The sequence below is a fragment of the Pteropus vampyrus genome, unplaced genomic scaffold (assembly GCF_000151845.1).
Source record: "Pteropus vampyrus isolate Shadow unplaced genomic scaffold, Pvam_2.0 Scaffold9, whole genome shotgun sequence".
NCBI classification, from domain to species: Eukaryota; Metazoa; Chordata; class Mammalia; order Chiroptera; family Pteropodidae; genus Pteropus; species Pteropus vampyrus.
The window spans coordinates 12,839,129-12,858,553 of record NW_011888790.1 but is presented as its reverse complement, the minus strand read 5'-3'; the positions used below and the strand labels follow the sequence as shown (position 1 = coordinate 12,858,553).

Below are 19,425 nucleotides of genomic sequence, written 5' to 3'. Positions count from 1 at the left end.
TTTTAGGTTTTGTTCTTGTTAAAAATGAGTTGGCATGATGGCCACAGACATGATTGTTAGATTTTGTGGATCTGGGAAAAAGTTTGACTTTTTGTATATATATAATCATTTGAAAGCTATTTTCCTTTCATAGCAAAGAGACATTGATTATTGAGCCAGAGAAAAATGCATCCCGTATTGAATCTCTGGAACAAGAAAAGGTTGATGATGAAGAAGAAGGAAAGAAAGATGAATCTAGCTGCTCTAGTGAAGAAGATGAGGAAGATGACTCAGAATCAGAAGCTGAAACAGGTAAAATTTGAAAGATAAAGGGATTTTCAATGACATTTGATTCAGTGTAAAGTAAGATGAGACCAGGTTTTAATTTTGAAACTTTTCGGACTGATTTTGCTAATTGGTCGGATATGTACCAAGTCAGTAAATTACCTTTCAGGGAGTATTTAAAAACATAAGTATAGTTGTGATTTTATTGTTCTCTAATTACCTGGAGACTCTTGTTCATCCTCTGTGTTTTTCTGACCTATGTTTTTAAGTTAGGTGAAGAGGCTTATAAGTCTCCCATGAGATGGTACAGATAGGGTGTAAATGGGTTTCCAGTAGTTCAAGAAAGTTCTTGCTACTTTCTGAGGCCCAAAAGTCTGGGAAACTTCCCAGAGACAATCACCATCATGAATTTTTTCTGTAATCTTTTAGTCCATTTTTATACTCTTATCTTATGTACATCAGAAGTAATACATAGTAATTATAAGGTGGTTTTGTATTTTTATTTTTATACCCTAGGAGTTGTTACGCAACTTGCTTTTTTTTACTCAGAAGTTTTTTAAAAATTTGTTCATACGTATCTATATCTACATAACTTTTACCTTTAGTTGCTATATAGTATTCATTAAAAACATCCATTTCCCTTCTGATAAATATTTACCTTTTTCCCAGTTTTTTGTTGTTGCAAATAATGCTGCAACAATCATTTGTGTGATTACCTCTTTGTGTGTACATGCAAGAGATTCTGTAATAGCTATACTTTAAAACTGAATTATTAGTTACATTTTCAGTATTTATAGATGCTGCCAAATTGCTTTACAAAGTTACTATAACAATTTTCATTCTTTTCCTTTTTATTATCAAGGATATTTATGCATTTTTTTCCTCTTGCTCACATGTTTTTATAGATTTTGTTTACCAAATTAATTTTATTAATGAACATTTATTATCTTATCCTGTATCAGTTAATCACTCAAAACTTCTGAACAGCATGCAATTCCAGTATTGCCATCTTTGAGTTCTATAATCTGGCATTTTAACATAACTTTATCAGAAAAAAAATATACCATTTCCATTAAATTTTTTGTTCAGTGAAAAAATTGTTATCAATATCAGAACCAGTTCGGTGGTCATTGGTTAACACAAATGCAGCTCTGGAATTTCTTGGACTCCCTATATCTCCTCTACAAACAACAATAGTTTTGAATCATTTTACTTTTATGCACTGAGCAAAATATTTCATAAGAAAATGTGAGAAGCTAACATTTACTAAATAAACACATGTTAAGGAACATACTGTTATTTCTGTTTTCCATTAAAAAAAAAAAAGATGTTGCTAAACAGATATAGGCTAGCTTTGCTTCCTGGTAACGTGTTTGAGATTCCTATGTTTACTTGAAACTTGCTAATCTGACAAGTAACTAATTATTTTTTGGGAATACACATAGAGTTTTTGAGCTATATAAATGGCTAGATTTAGTTACTTAGGACTTTAATTTTTTTATTTATTGCTGTCACATTGCTGGTCAGGTAAGTCAGTATATCTTTTGCTTTGGTGAGACAGTAATGTGGGTAAAATTGTAAGCTAAAGCAACAGGTAGTCATTAATATTATAATTTATTTGTATAACATGCTAATTAAAATATTTCTAATTATAAAAGCAATTTATATGAGAATCAGCATACACAGTGTTTAAGTACACAGATTGATTCATGCATGTAATTGTAGATGTGGGTAATTTAATCTTAGATTGCTGATAATACCTGCTTTATGTGGATAGTATATAACAATTATAAGTGTTAGCTTTTGTATAATAATTGTATAATATTAAACTCTACTAATTTAAATATGCTCAATATATATCCTTACCTAATTAAGGCACTTTAATTAAGTTCGTGCTGTTTCCCTTGTTTATTTTACTAAAACGGAAAGGTAAAATGATTATCATTGAAATTTAAATTGACTCAGATATTTTTGCCCATATTTAAAGTTTTTTTTTTGTGTGTAGTTAATCTCCTCTCTGTGAGACATGCCTTGGCCCCAGCCTGTAGTAAAAAATATAATTACAAATCAGATAATTCACTTGTGCACAAGATAGCCAGTTCTAGTATACCCAGATCTCCTAACTCATGTGTCAAGTCTTTTATTACTTGTATACAGTAGTAAGAATTCGAGAATTGGAAATTGAAGCATCTCACAGAGATTTCTGAGATTTTGTTATCTAATTTTTTTCTTAATTGGCTCTTTTTATACAATCCACTGTTCAATGATAGGCACTGGGGAGCTATTTAAAACAAAGAAAAAACTTCAGATTTAGACCAGTTGTGCTCCTGACCTCTTTTGGTTGAAATTTCCTTCTTGTAAAATGAGAAATAAAATATAGATAGAACCAGTTACCATCAAATTGCATTGTATTAGTTCCTTGTTTGGAGTTTAAGCATACCAATCACTCTCTGCTTAGTTTCTCACTGATCTAACTTTAAATGTTCCTCTGAAGCATTGTACTATGATAATTTTGTTCTTCCTGTTGCTAGTAGTCAGTCGTGCCAGGAAAATTTGACTCTGTCTTAAGAATTAATCCATGTAAATGTTGTGTGGTTCCTTCTCTCTCACTCTTTTAATATCAACAAGGCTTTATCATACTTTATTTGGCAAGCTTGAGAAAGCAGCCGTTTCCCTGTAGAGCTACAGCTTTATTTGACAATTTCTAAGCTGTTTCTTTTTTCTACTTTTTGTAAAGTTATTTCCTTGGGAAACTATTTGACATAAAATAACTGTTTTGCTGAATTTTCTTTTATAAAGTTTTTTATCAGTGTTCTTTTCATAAATCAGATTTAAATAGGAACTTAACCAAAAATTTAATTTCCTTTCAAAATTATAAATTTGAGAGGTAGTAGAGAGAATGAAAAGAAGGAGATATATTTTTGCTTTCAAGTTTTTTTCCCTCTTGGACTTGAAATTGTCATTCTTCACTGAAATCAAATGGATAGAAGGGCTTCAACAGTATTGATAATGTTTATTTAAGTTCGATGGTGGCACATGGGGTTTGTTTCATTATTATTCTTAAACCAAACAAATGTTTACATACATGCGTATGCACTCCTTGGTGTGTAGGATGCACTAATAAAAAACATTTTTAAATCAAGAGAAAATAGGAAGAAAGGAGAATATAAAATGAAAGAAAATCTGTTGAATTTCGTCTTGTTTTTTTATTTACTAGACTGTATGCTCTGTGCAGTTAAGATATTTTGTCTTTTCATTGGTTGATGCATCCCCAGTACCTATGACAGTACCTGAAGTATGGATACGCTTAATAAATATTTATTGAATTACTCTCTCTGTCTAGTTAGGTGTCTCGTTTTTCAGGAAGATGGTCTAATTAGATTACATATGATTTGAATTTAACTGTGCTGAATAGGCTAGCTTCTGTTGAAGGAAAAGAGGTATTATTTAACAATGAGAATAAAATTTATTAGACTGAGTCTAGTTCATTCAGTTTATTCGAAAAGCTAAGGTTATAGTGATTTTTAAGTATCCCAGTTTGACCTTGTCCTGTGGTATAGTTTGAGATAGTGTTCTTTTCACCTATTAACATCTTATGGATGTTTTCTTAGTCACAAATAGAACTGAATGAATCATTGCAAATTTAGATTGTTAGTAGGATATTTATAGTTACTCTAAAGATAAGAATATTTTAATATTGTCTACTTATAAAGTATAATAGCATACAATAATGATAACTTAAGATGGAAGATTTCTTTGGAAAACTAACCTAAAGGAGGGAGAGAAGTAATATTTTGAAATGAGTATTTTATAGAGCTTTAAAACAGTATATTTCTTCCTCAAAGTATAGAAGGATACCTGTCTTGCCCCATTTTGAAACCAAGGGAATACTTTAAAACTAAATAAAATGAGCTTTGGCCATTTGGAAAGTAAGCTTTTCTAGTTCATTTATAAATTACAGTTAATTTAAAAATTTACATTTTTAGTGACCATTTTGTTAAAAGATAATCTGATTTATGTATTTGAACAGTCTTTGAATTTTTTCTAGCATCAGATTAATTTTTCTAATACTTTTAAAAATCTTTCTAAGTGATTCATTACTAGTTGGAAATTGTCTTGATACAATATGAAAAGAGATTTAACCTAATTCAGCTAATGTTTATGTCCATTTAACTTACAGATTTTTTAGGGGCAAAAAGGCATACTCTTTGTGACATTGAAGCATACTGTTTAACGGGAATATTGACAAAAAGCACTTTTAGATTCCCTGTAATAAAGAGGAGCCGTCAGTTTTAGATAAGCAACATAAGTTGTTTATTCATTAGAAAATTACATAGCTCTTGTAAATTGTTAAGTAACATTGTATTCATGCATTCAAGTTTTAAATATTAATTTTAAAGATTTTAAAATTTTCCATAGTGTTTAAAGTACAAAAGTCAGATTCTATTTGTGCTTTTTATTCTTAGAAGCTTTGTTGTGTTTCTTCATATTATTTACTTCAACATATATATTGAGACATTTTTAGAAACTCCTTAAAAATTCACTTGTTAAAAAGGATAATAGTGATAAAAGAATTTGATTTAACAAAACCTTAAACAAAGGTAGACTATAAAGTAATATTTTCCCAGTCATTGAAACTGAGTTAATATAGAATCCTGATTCTTAATGTTCTTTTTTTTTTATTAAAATAGATAAGACAAAACCCATGGCTTCTGTAACTAATGCCAGTACTTCTAGTACACAAGCAGCTCCCGTAGCTGTTACAACACCTGTGTCATCTGGTCAGGCAACACCTACATCACCTATTAAAAAGGTAAGCTAAAACTATGTTGGCTGAAGATACATATATTCTGTTTAAGAACCATTTTAGTTAAAGCATTAAGTTCTAAATTTTTATAGCTTATTCCAAAAATATTTATGGTTTTAGAATAAGAATATATTTTCCTTTCTTTAATTTGACTGAGATTTCCTTTGAACCATATTATATTTTTTAAATACTTTTTGCAATTTTACAGTTGATAGAAATAAATGGCATAGGGATTACATTTTTTATATGAAAACCGATCATCATGGTAGTTTTTAATTCTGTTGTACTTTTGAGAAACACAAATTTCATTTCTTTTATCTCTGTTAAGGTGCATTTCGACAATTTCACATGAGCAAAGGCTAAACACAAAAAGTGCTACCACAAGTCAATGAGAGAACTAGAATTCAAATTTTCTAATTCAATACAAAGCACTAGTAGGAGCATGATCTCAGAAGACAAACCAGAGATTAGCTCCTGAACCCACTACTTAGAAGTAGTTATGACTTTGAGTGAGTTACTATCTTTCTGGCTGTCAAAAATAAATAAATAAAAGATAAAACAAAAACAATAAACAAAGAGAGAAAGTAGTTGACCTTGTAAACTTTGGTTGACATGGCCTGGCTAGTGACTGACTCTCCCCAGATTTTAATTTCATTTCTTCCTCTTCTCCTTTACTGTGTTCTCCATTTGCTCTCTGTCCTTCTTACTTCCCTTTCTCTACCAAACAGTACTTTCCAACCAATGTGTTGATCTTTTTAAAGACTTTCTTTTCCTTGCTACTCCAGAACATATACTTCTATTAATCCAAATGAAAGATTAAGGATTCTGTTTTGGTTTTTTTACTTATCTTTTTTAAAACTTATCTCTTTTTAAAAGCTCTTTTCACTAGCCCTTACTTATCTTTAATGAACACACTCATTTCCCTCTCTATACACACGCACACACTTTTTCAGAACCAGTTAAAAATTAGTTGCAGTCAGTATAACACTTGACCTCTAAATACTTCAGTATTTGTTTCCTAAATACAAAGTCATTATCTTTTACTCCCACACTAAAATTATCATACTTAGGAAATTTAACTTTGATGTCATACTGTTATCTCTTCAACTTAGGAAATTTAATTTCGATGTAATACTATTATCTCTTCACTAATGTATAGACCACACTTAAGATTTTCCCAGTTGCCCTCCCAATAATGTCTTTCAAACTCCTTGTTTTTTTAAATCAAGTGTCCACTCAGGGATTGCAGTTTGTTTAGTCGTCATATCTCTGCCTTGGAACTTTTTATTTTGTTGCTTGTCTGACGTTATTTGGTTTGCATGGGTTTGAGGACTGATTTTAAATTCCTGTAGTGTTTCTATCACAGTGTCAGCCTTGCTAATATTTGGATTTGGCTCCAACTGGTCAAAATGTAAATCTTTTAAAATCATAAACTAGAGATTGTTTTTTTAAATCCATACAGTTAGAAATAATCCTTCTCTAAAACTTTTCCTGAGGAATAAGAATAATGTGAATTCTTAGTAGTAAAAATGTGTGGATTTTACTAGTACAATTTGAATATCAGGAAACTATATGAATGAGTTATCTTACTTTCTGTATTCTAAAACTGAGGGCTTCTTGAATTCAGTTAGAACCCATGTTTATATGATCATAATTACATGTGCTTTAAAATAAAATTCTCCAGAAGCAACCTGTCCTACAGAATTTTTAAGACAGTTATTGCCATAACTGGTGTCACCAGGAGCTGTTTAACTGTAGTTTTATTTAATTCTAGAACCCCTGTTTACTTTTTCAATGAACACTTTTATCTCTTCTGATTTTTTTATCTGTTGGAACTATAGGATTATCAAAAGTTTCCAAAAGCTCCAACCTCTTGGAATAGCTGGTCAAGAAACTGTCGTTCTTTTGAGTATTTAGCTAAGCAATCTCTTCCCTACCATAGTCAGATAATTACAATAGACATCTTATAATCAATTACATTTTTCTCAAGCGTAGCCTCAGATTTATGGTAATTTATTTCTCAGTTTATGCCAGCTGTCCTAACTGAAAGCAGATACTTAATAACTGTTAGATTAGTGAGCTAATAGCCTCTTATAAAATTCTTACTCAGAATTACTTCTGATTCTGTAATTAAATTGATCTAATGACAACTGTTTCTATAATTTACATATTTAGAAATTGCAATTCTCAATTTCAAAACTTACTTAGATTATATTGTTTCAGTCTTTGTTTTTAAGGTTTTGTAGCCCAGTTTTATTCAAAGCAGTGAAGTCATGGTGTATAAAAAATTTGAAGTGTTATTTTAATGGATAGAGCAATATTATCAGTATTATTGTTTTTTAATTTTGTTTCAGTATTTTTCCTGTAACTTAGAGACCAGACATGCAAATTGCCTTACATAAATCGTTCATTTGTAAGTGCATCTTAGATTTTGCAGTTAAGAGTTCTATTTTTCGATTCCTACTCACTACTCTGCTTCTAATATTTACAATTATCTTAAGTTCTCTAGCTTCTTCCACTAGTGTGCACATGCGCGCACACACACACACACACACACACACACACACACACACACTCTTATGGCAAGGAATAGATCACAGAACAGGAGCTCTGAAACAGTATTAAATATCACATAAATTCTATAATAACTCAGGGTGTCTGCAGAGAAATGGATATATTTAAGTGATCTTCCCTTAAGTCCTCAATTCCAGCTAAAAATAAAGAACTATTTCTGTAGTAATGAAATCAGGCCTATTATTTGTGGAGATGTTAGCTATAAAACCATCAGTTTGATTGTATTATTTAAATTTTTAACTGAAAATAAGTTTATATAATTCTGTAGTCAAAATAAATACTGTTGGGATCTCCAAAGATGATTACCTACTCTAGTGTATGCACATAAATTCCAATAAGTATAAACCATTTTTTCTTTACTAGATGGTAACAATTAGAATGTTCTTGGAATTAAGTGTTTTAGATAATTGACTCCAATTATTAAGCATAATAATAATTTAATAAAAGACTACTCTATGTTGTTGGTATATGAAATATGCTGATAAAATGTACAAATGTAGAATGATTGTTTAAAAATGAAAGAAATCGTATTTAATTTGATATAATGGAATTAGAACATTTGAGATAGATCTTGAAGAATGATAGATCTTGAGGTAGTATTTCAACTAAACAGAGGGAAGGAAGGTTTTGTACAGTTTGTTGAAAGGGAGAGAAGAAAACACTGTGAGCCAGGTAGAAATAATATAGAGTATTTTGCGTGAAAAATGAGTTGTTTAGTTTGATCAATGTATAAGGTACATATACAAAACAAAGCAAGAAAAGTAGAGCCAAATTGAAGAATGTCTTCATTTCTAAGATAACATTTTTATAATTTGACATATAGTAGAGAATTATACAGGATGGTTGAACAAGGCCATGAGAGAATTATTCTTTATAAAATATCTGACAGCAAGCACAGGTGTATTTGAAGGCGAGAGACTGACCGAGAGGTTTATTAGAAAATCATTGAAGTTGCCCAGGATGATAAGAGTATAAACTAGAGAAGTGGCAGTCATCTTATAAACGAAAGGAGGAGATTTAGAGACTTTATAGGTAGATGGTGAAGGTGACAACATAGAGTAGTCTTTTATTAAATTATTATTATGCTTTATAGAGAAGTCTAACATGACTTAGAAGTTTCAGAAATAGGAGACTGAAGAGATTATTGATGCCATTAATAGAAATGGGGAACTAAAAGTTGATTTGGAAATAAAGGTGTTTTTGATTTTAGTCATGTTGAGTTCCAGGTTCCAATTATTGTTCTAGTAGTCCATTCTAAGGATAAATAGAAATTCAGGACTTGGAATTTAGGACTTAGAGTGAGTTAGAGAGTAACAAATTTGAGAATAAGCTGAATACAGTTAACATTTGGCCTGAGGAAGTAGAGAAGACCCTACTCCAAACTCTTGGGAAAAGGAAGTGGAAAGAGAAAATGGGAGATCTGAGAATATTCTCGGAGTGCTCATGTTGCAGGACTATGACAGAAACAACAAAAAGACCAAGAAGGGGGTTGATCAGAAGAGTAAGAAAGTCAAAATAGTTTTCTGTTATAAAAGCCAAAAGAAGTGTTTCAAGGAGAAAGTATAGTTGAGTATTTCAGAGAGGTTCATTTATACGCCAAATAAAACTGAAGATGCTTTTAAACAAATAAACCGGAACTTAAATGCAAATTCATGTTAGATAAAGTGGAAGTATATCCATTATATTGTATAGTGCAACAAATGTTCATTTCAAAATTGATAACACTGCCCTATTTTTCTCAGCTCTAACAGTAATAGTATTTCATTGGGTTGTTGTATGGATTAAACAAGATAACCCATGTGAAGCACTTTACTTAGGACCTGGAACCAATAAACATTTGTTACTAATTAAATATTACCTTTTCTTACAACATTCAGTAAATGTTACTGCTATATGACTATTTTATCATAGAGGAATAACATTTGTTTCCAGTTTGGGGAGATTTCAGGGCTGGAATTGGCAACCATGGCCTGTGGGTCAGAGCTGACCCACATACCTGTTTTTGTACAGCGCACAAGAGAGAATACTTTTTAAATTTTTAGTGGTGGTGGGGAGGGAATCAAAAGAAGACAATTTTGTGACACAAATTCAAATTCCAGTATTCCTAAATAAATTTTTATTGGAACACAGCCACATTTATTCACTTACGTATTACCTATGGTTGCATTTGTGCTGCAGCAGCATAGATGAGTTACAACAGAGACCCTGTGGTCTCAAAGCCTAAAATTTACAGTCTGGCACTTTACGGAAATGTTTGCCAGTCCCCGTTCTAGAATACTATGATTTTAAACTCAGAAATTGATAACTAGTCACTTCAGTGTCTACAGAAGTTCCTGAGCTTTTCTCAGTCAACAGAGCGCCTAGTGTTTTACTAATCTTTTTCACAGTGCCACTTGCCCAAAAGAAATACCTATTTGTTTCATTTCTGAAGTAGGTAAGTGCAAATAAGTTAATAGCAGTTTGTACAGTGTCCAACAGATGTCACTGTGCTCTCAGAACTTTAAATGAGATATCCCTCATAGCGCCCCTGTGGTTCTGTTCTGGCGCCTTGGAATGCCTCAGTGCACATTTTGGAAACTGAGAAATGCTGTACATCATGTGTCTATTTTCAATCCTATTGATAGGAATTAATTACTGGAAGTTACCAGAGGTATGTTAATAACAGTTTTGTCTATAAAGTAGCCCTCCGATATATGGTTGCTTTAACAAGCTCTACTAAGCTGCTAATAATAGCAAACTTTGGCATTAAATATGAAAGAAAGTTTTTTTTTTTTAAGTATTCATATCCCAGGCTTGTAGCAGCTAGTCAGTAACTATAGTCACCCACTTATATTTAACTGTGGTTGAATATTTAAATGCTATAAGTTAAGTCGATGAAGTGAACTAGTTACAGATAACAAATGTTTCACTTTTAGGGCTGTTTGAAGGAAAGTCCTGGAAATGAAATAAATATTTGTATAAAAAAATAGTTTTTAGTTGAAATGCTTAATGTTTGGTGGAAAAATCAAAGAGTAAATATGATTATGATATTAAAAATATTATTGAAATAAATGTTATAATTAGAAAATATATCTGTTTTCATTTTTGTTGGTTATGCTGGATTTAAAAATGTTTCACCAATTATATAAAGGAATAAAAGCAAAATTCACGTGCTTTGTTCATTCACATGCTATATTATCTGCTCTACAGACCTTTTAACTGCTTTAGATAAAAGTTTCTCTATTAGAGTCTTTCAGATTCTCTCATGCTGAAAATGGAACTTGCTCCCAGTGACTTTTAAAGATTGGATTATTACCCAATCATTTCTATTTAATTTATTATAAAATTCTTTTAAAAAAGGAAAAAATGTGTTTTGCTCATGAAACTTCCTTTTCTGTTTTCATACTTTCAATCTTTATCTCTTTACCTGTCTCATTTTAATTGGCTTTAGTATGATTTCATTGCTCCTACCATGCCTGTGGTGGAATCTGTAGATCCTGCATCATGGAGGCAGGGCTTGCGCAAAACTGGCATTGTTCTTGTGCCCAATAAGGGTGAAAAATCCATGGTGAGGCATTTCTATGTGCAAGGATTTATATTAGGTTACAATATAACAAGTTTAATATGAATATTGGTTCCAAAGATGCATGGTTTTAAGTCCTTATGGTGTGCTCATTTCTGTTCTCTATCTGCATCGTAATTTTTCTGTGTGATATAAAGTGTGGAGTGTGCTTTGTTAAATCTAACTTCTGGAAAGGTAGTTCATGCCTTTTTCAGTTTTATACCTTTACACTTTGACTAAGACATTAACCTACTTAGTAAAAGTGTTTCTTCTGAAATTATTAACTATAATTTTAGATGTTTTATCTGTGAACTTATTATTCCCAGTTTAAGGACTGATCGATCAGTGTTGATAATTCTTTTTTCTTTTTCTTAAAAATAAAATATAAAGTTTCCAACCTCAGCTACAAAAATTTCTTCCAAAGAAGAAGAGAGAAAAGATGAGTCTCCTGCATCTTGGAGGTTAGGACTTAGAAAGACTGGCAGTTATGGTGCACTTGCAGAAATCACAGCATCTAAAGAGGCTCAGAAAGAAAAAGACACTGCAGGTGTTATGCGTTCAGCTTCAAGTCCTAGACTTTCCTCCTCTTTGGATAATAAAGAAAAGGTAATCTATTTCACAGTCTGGGTTCTATAAAAACTAATGATTTGTTTTCCAGGAATGTCAAATCTGGTGGCTTTTCTATTTGTCATTAGATCTATGTTTCAACTTGAACTACATGACAATACAAGTGTACCTGCCTTAAACAAATATCTATGTGGAATTGGAAGGATCTGACTATACTCAATTAAAGAAACAGTTTATCTTACTTTGAAATTTACAATAAAATTTATCAAAGAGCAAGCTTATTTGTTTATTAGGAAAGTTTTCCAAAGTTTAGAAGTACATTTCTTCTAGAATATGATTATACTCATTGGTTACACTTATCCAGTATCTTCTCATTTCTTTACCCGATATTTCATCTCTTATATCAAAAGCAACTTTGTCTTAATGAGTAAATAACTATTATATTTTGAAAGGCAATATTAAGTTTTGTCAAATAGAATATACCACAGTTCATTCAGTGTTATTTTATATAGCTGATTGTTAATTTTCTACTGCATTTATCGATGCTTGGACATTTTTTTCCATATAGTTTTTTCCTCTATTTAGGAGTATTTCTTTTATCAGAAATTCAGAAATAGAATTTCTCATCAAGTAAGTTTAATATTTTTTATTTTGTATCAGTTTATTGCCCAGTTGTTTCTAACTACTTGATGCCAGTATAGTAGGAACAGATCAGATGCCATTGTCACTACATTCTCAACCAGATTTAGATAAATATAATTTAAATAACTTTTGTTTTGAATGTTTTAATGATATATATATTAAAGAGTAGAATATTAAGGCAGTAAATACCTTATATAACATAAGCGATTATGACTTTTTATTGAACTATATTTGAGACCTTATTTCTCTGAAATAAATAAGGATATTTTACCTTATGATACTAATACTATGAATAATCTGTTACAGAAGTTATAGAAAAAGTCATTAAACTGTAGAGGAATTTTTCTTCCCTATGTTAAAATATCTAATTCTAGATAAAAGGAGAAATAAAAGTAATTCATACAAACTGTCCTTTAGTGGTTATAGTACTTGACTGTTGATAGACATTAATTTTTTAGAGTTTGGCTAGAAACTGTGGAAATTCTATAAAGTAAACTGTGATGGCTATGTCATTATTATTTGTTGGATACTCTTAAATATTCTTAGCAGCACCTGTAAGTATCACAGATTTATTTTCACTCATTTTTTTTTCTGTTGTGTAGGAGAAAGATAGTAAAGGAACTAGGCTTGCATATGTTACACCTACAATACCAAGACGACTAGCCAGTACATCTGACATTGAAGAGAAAGAAAACAGGTGGATTCATTATGATTTGCTTTGTTTTTACTACGAAATCTTTATTATCTAGCATGAGAGTTAAAGCATGAGCATTGTTGGAATTATGTGAGATATGGATTGCAGAAAGAGATGGAGGGTATTACTGATAGAACACCAAGTACTCCTGAGGAGGTTCTGGCTTGGTATGTTCGTGAAATAGCAAAAAGAGGCATAGTGATTAGAACAGAGTGAGGGGACAGTGGTGGAAAATGAGGTCGCAAACTAGTACATGTTCTCTAAATATTTGGAACATATAGATAAGGAAAAAGAAGAAGGGGGAGAAGGGTGTTAATTTAGTTTCTTCCTGTTTTTCGGCACATAGAGTGTGAGAGCTTTTTAATGCAGTTATCATTGTGTTATAACATCCAGTTTTGTATCTCGACTTTTTTATCTGACATCTCATACGTAGTTTATATGCTGATAATATATATTTTCAGTAAACATTGTTTTTCATCAGTACATAGTGTCCATAGAGTAGGTTTGCTGAGGTTAAAGTAACCATTTCCCCTCCTCAAACTATGGAAATTTAAATTGTCTAACAGTTCGCAATCATGAACAAAACTTCTGTAAACATCTTAATTTTGTCCCTTTAATTAGGTTTATACCTTAGGGACAGAATCCTAGAAATGGAATTACTTCTTACTAAGTATCTCAAAGGGACTTTTCTAGTTTCTACACCTACTAATGTTTATTAATATACAGTTTTCTTACAAATTATCTACCAGAATCTGAAGGATATTTTTTTTACAGAGATTCTTCAAGTTTGCGAACAAGTAGTTCTTATACAAGAAGAAAATGGGAAGATGATTTCAAAAGGAATAGCTCAATTAATGAAGGATCAACTTATCATAAAAGGTAATAATATAATTCTTAAGTAACTTTTATGTATTTTATAAAAATGAGGCTTTTCTAAAATATATATTTAAAGATGGATGAAAATTTGCTCCGACTAATGCCTTCCTAATATATTACAGTCAGTCCCCACATAACGTCTTCATTAGGTTGCATGACGTTAAACGAAATGATGTATAACAAAACTAATTTTAATGTAGGCTGATTGGTATAAACTAGAATTAAGTGCCTACAGCATCTCATCAATGTGATAATGAAACTGTGTTGAGCAAAACGTTATTTGAGGAACTGCTGTATATATATTTAATTAATTTTTTGAGATATAATGAAATATCTTTTATATTGTGGCATATTAAAAAGGAAATCCTTATATAGTTGACTAGAGCATTTGAAATAGATTAGTGTCTTAATTGATCTGGTCATCACTGGTGACCTGGAAAATTTTCACTTGTCTTAGAGCTAAGTAAATGCCTTGAATTAGAATGTTGGTGATATCATATGGAGGGGAGGGGAGGCTGTAAATTATTTATCTGCTAAAAACAACCAAAAAAGAGTAAAAGATGAACAAATATAATATAAGCATGGGTCATTCCTAGGGATGTGACCCATTGCTGAAACAATTTTCTTCCAAAATTTCAAAGTCTTAGCTTTCCCCAAGTAAAACCAAACCGAAGTGTTTTTCTCAGACCCAGCCTGTCATAACCATATGATCTGGAACAGTTCTAGAAGTGTAAAATGTCAGATCAGATCATCTTTGAGTCTTGTTGAGGTAGAGGGGGGAGGCAGTAAAATGATACACTACCAAATTAGTGAAATTATCTAAACTCTAGCAAGTTGTAGGTGCAACTCTTGGTGCTGGAGCTGGTGGTGTATTTAGGAACACAGTTTTTTAGATTTTTCCTAGCCTTGTGAATCTGTATAATGTATAGACATTAACTATAAAATACACATACAAACACATCCTATATAGATATGACTCTTTTCTTTAGTTACTCCTTTGGTAGAAGACAAGATGATTTGATTAGTTCTAGTGTTCCAAGCACCACATCAACACCAACAGTTACCTCTGCAGCTGGGCTTCAGAAAAGCCTGCTTTCCAGCACAAGCACTACTACAAAGATTACAACGGGTTCTTCCTCAGCAGGCACACAAAGCAGGTGAGTCACAGATACATTTTGTGTTCAGGCCTACTGTGCGCTTATGTATGTGCATGCGTTTTTGTTTAGAAGATTGTGGGGCTCTGGATTTTTTCATTTACCTTGTTAAAATTATTTACAAGCAAAAATTGGTTCCAAAAAGAGGCAGTTATGCATGTCTGGGGAAAAAAATTAAGTTCCTAAATTATAAACTTTACTTGAATTAGACTGCTTAAAATATAAATTTCTCACTTTGACAGCTCTGGGTGAGCTTCTTGGTGCATAGTTGAAATATGCCTTGCCTTGTGTTTTAAAAAAATCCATCCCTGTAGTCACACGTTTTCAGCTGCTAGAAAGTGCTTTCATTGTTTAGCTGTTTTCCTTTTCTCTTTTTGTGTTGCTGCTTATGATGCTATAGTACCTCAAATCGTTTGTGGGCTGAGGATAGTACTGAGAAAGAAAAGGACAGTGTTCCTACGGCAGTGACCATTCCTGTTGCTCCAACTGTTGTAAATGCTGCAGCCTCTACCACAACCCTGACTACAACTACTGCTGGCACTGTCTCCTCCACATCAGAGGTCAGGGAGAGACGCAGGTGTGTAAAGGTCCTAATAGGACTCCCAATATATCTTGCCCAGTGATAAAAGTTGTTTGTTTTGTTTTGTTTTTTAATCTTGTGAAGTTGGTGACCATCTCTCCAATAGGTTAATGAAAGAAATTATCTGTAAAGATTCTCTTGGTGAAGAAAGGCTTCTGGTGCATATTTGTAAGCCAAATAATTCTAACTATGTTGATACACTTAGTTTTAATTCTGGTACATAGAAGGCACTTATTAAATTTTTTTAAGGATCTACGAATTTATTTTGTGTGCTTTAATATATTTATGAGCATCACTTACTTCTTTTTGTTTTTCTCAGTTATATGGAATCATAGATGTGGAAAGGAACTTACCTATTATCTTTTGTGATGTCCTTGATTTACAGAAAGAAACTGAGATCCAGAGATATTAAATGACTTTTCAACATTTATATAATTAGTATGAGAACTAAGGCAGGGCCCAATATTATATCATCTATACTCCCTATCTTTGAATTTTGTTTTTCCTCTTGAGAAAGATGAAAACCTTAGAAAGCTAAATGGAACCTTTTAAAATATTTTATTCTTGCAACATTAAATTAGCTACATAACTGATATTTTCCTCACTAAAATACCAGATTAACTTGGTTTTACTTCTGGCACTTAGTTTTCATAAACAGATAATCTTACATCCTTTGTCTCTGGTGCTTCGCACAGTGCATCCTTACGGTAGTATCTTTAGAGTAATATTTGTGGTAAATATATGAAAAGTAACAAACTTAAATATTTCCTTTCCTGTCATTACATCTCTAGTTTCTGCCAACATATTTACATTTTATCTCATTATAGTGAAATATAGTGATAACACAACTACAAGCAGTTCGAATTTTTTAATTTGAATACCAGTGTAGGTTGTATCATATTTGAATTTAAGTCAGGTTTTTGAAGTGTCTCAATAAGACCATACAGCCAAAGGAAATTAGAAGAGTATAGGCATCCATCATTCTCAAATGTGTGAAAACAAATTTGAGGGTTTTGCTTTTATGGAGCAGAGGAGGTTTGGGTTGAAGGGGAGAAAGAGTCAGCAGTCCTTGTTTTTTCCCTCCTTGTTCTGCGTTAATCCTAAATTTAGAGTTCTCTCTGGATCAGAATTTCTTCTGTAAAATGAAGTTTTTGATTTATATAATTTCTAACTTTCAGAATCCTGTTTATCTCTAGGATTCCACACTTTTTAAAATTTTCCAGTGACAGTCTAATGAAGGTCACCCCAGAATCATGTGTTGTTTCGGAACAAATTATGATTCTTAATCTTAGCTTTTTAAAAAAATTTTTTATGTTATTGGAGAGAGTTGAATTTCAACTTTTTAGAATTAATCTTAAAAGACATTAAAGATGGAAAATTAATTTTTGGAGATATAAGGACTGCAGATTCTAGTAACATAAGAAACAAAATATATTTATTGAGATTGTTCCTGGTCTCTATTAGAGAAATTTTGTTTGTCTTACTTTGTTCATTGATGTTTGCAGTAATATTAATGTTTGTGCTTTGTTCTATGTCAAATATTTGTTTGCAATTTTGACTACATTGTTGGCCTCTTTTGTTTGTCTTTTAATTAAATTTCATTAATTTTTTGAAATGTGTGTGGTTGAAAATTTGCCGCCAAAATGTTTTAAGAATATACTGTGGCTGACAAAAGTCAATACATTTATGACATTTTAGGTACCCTTACATATGTGTACTTTTGGATATTATGTAAAGTTGCCATGCACGCTATTAAATTCCACCATATTTTAGAATTTTCCTGTTTTTGTTGATCAGTATTGGATGAGGAATCCTGTTTTTGTTAAGATTTCCAGTGGATTAATTGAGGGTTAGGGAAAAGGAAGGAGAAGCTAGCTTTAAATAGATGGAGCATGATAACAAATTTTTTCATTGTTTTAATGAAAAAATTAAAACAAAGTATTTCTAATTCTCCACAGTCTTTAAACTGCAAGGCAATACTTTACCAATAACTAACTACCCTCTTCCACCATTCTCTCTTGGCTCAGCTAGCTCCCATTTATCTTCCTTCTGAAAGGAAAAAAGCTGAATGAGAAACAAGGATTGGTATTCAGGTTTTTAAAGATGTAATATGATTGACTAGCCACATATAAACATTATAAGTTTATTTGAATATTTCAACCAATAAATGTCAGTAGAATAAATATATATATGGAATAATTGCATTTATTGGGAGAAAAAAAACCTTAATTTAAGAATATCCTTTGGGTTGCTCAGAAAATAGCAAGCAATCTAAAACTACTAAAAGACTAGTAGAGAGTAAACTTATATATTCTATGTAGTTATAAGAGATCTAATATGACAATATGATATAATAATGATTAAGGCAGCAATGGAATTTGGTATATTCTAGTGTCTTTTTCATGATCAGCTCTTTGGAATTAAAAATACATAAAATATATAAATTAATTTTCTTCTTTACATCCTATTCTTCGAGGTCTGCTCTCTATAGGTACTCCAAGGATGGAGAGAGGAACTGAATATCAGATAGGGACTATCAAATATAGGAAATAAATGTGTTAGAAATTGATAGGCTAGGTTTGTATGCTAGTGTGGGACAAATGTTTTAAGGAAACTTTTAATGAACAGATTTTATAACTTTTAACTATTAATTTTTATCCCCCTAACCTGCATATATTAAAGCAGATATGATAAATAGATTTATTAACTTTCATGGCAGCTTGAAGTTGTATTGAAAAAGAATCTAAGCTCCTTGGAAGAGAATGTGATGGTCAATTAGTGCTATCTGCCATAGAGGTAAAAGGGAAGAATAGCAATGCAGGTTTCCCTGTTCTAAATTAAATATGAAATTTTTAATTAAATACATAGTAGAAGTTAGATTTCAATAGTCCGTTGTCATGCTTACTTTTAGAGCAGCTCATGAAATGCTGAAGTGATGTGGAGCTGTATGGGCTCTTACAAACTTTTTGTTTAACCAGATTTGCTCTCACATTTAGGTTTTATCCTCTTTTATTATTTTCTTCTCATCTGATAGAAGTCCAAAAAACATAAATTGTATAGGGTCAGTAGATGCATAAATAAGTGTTAAATGAATGGATAAAAAAAACTAGCCATGGTCTCATATTTTCCCAGCTGATGCCTGATGGAGCATTTTTCCACATTTAGTAGGTTTATCACCAAAGGAAAGAATTAATACTTAATTGATTTTGGAAAATGCTGGATTTAACACAGTTAAACCAGTTTCTTCCCTCAGTACTTCTCAGACCCTTTAATATGTTTATTTTCATGGAGACGGTAAGAATGTATAGCATTTTCCAAATTAAAAAACCACCTTCGATAACAAGCTCTTCATATTCCAGAGCTAATGTTTCTTAAACTAATAACAAATTTATTGGTTCTTCTTCTCCTTTTATATTACTCGCTGCAGAAAAATCATTCGCATTGTTATAAAAATAGAAAGAATCTGTTATATCTAAATAAAAACTTAAAGCTCTAGAGAGTTGATATATGGAATGAAAATTATAAAACAGAGCCCTGCAATATAAAAAAAAAAAACTTTCCAAGTAATAGTGATCGTAGGAGGGAAGTTTTCTTCTTGCATTGTAGGGCTAAGTCTTATCTTTGCCTGTTCAACCCTTTAATTAATTATTTAACTCTTAACATAGATTGCATACTTTTGAAATTATGCATGTCCTAAGACAGGATGGAAAATAGGCTTAGATTTAT

General features: G+C 31.5%; 1 protein-coding gene across 7 annotated transcripts in view; it reads left to right on the top strand.

Annotated features, from left to right (window-relative positions):
- Positions 1-19,425, top strand: part of PPP1R12A (protein phosphatase 1 regulatory subunit 12A) — a 130,776-nt gene that overhangs the window by 85,324 nt on the left and 26,027 nt on the right. For 2 of the 7 annotated variants that reach the window (XM_011374747.2, XM_023521116.1), the window contains exons 8-14: positions 134-291; positions 4,956-5,077; positions 11,577-11,792; positions 12,998-13,092; positions 13,864-13,968; positions 14,955-15,122; positions 15,520-15,696. In XM_011374747.2, coding sequence (XP_011373049.1) covers positions 134-291; positions 4,956-5,077; positions 11,577-11,792; positions 12,998-13,092; positions 13,864-13,968; positions 14,955-15,122; positions 15,520-15,696 — 1,041 coding nt within the window. The remainder of the gene's footprint in view (positions 1-133; positions 292-4,955; positions 5,078-11,576; positions 11,793-12,997; positions 13,093-13,863; positions 13,969-14,954; positions 15,123-15,519; positions 15,697-19,425) is intronic. The other 5 variants (XM_023521123.1, XM_011374764.2, XM_023521127.1 and 2 more) reach the window with 3 other exon arrangements.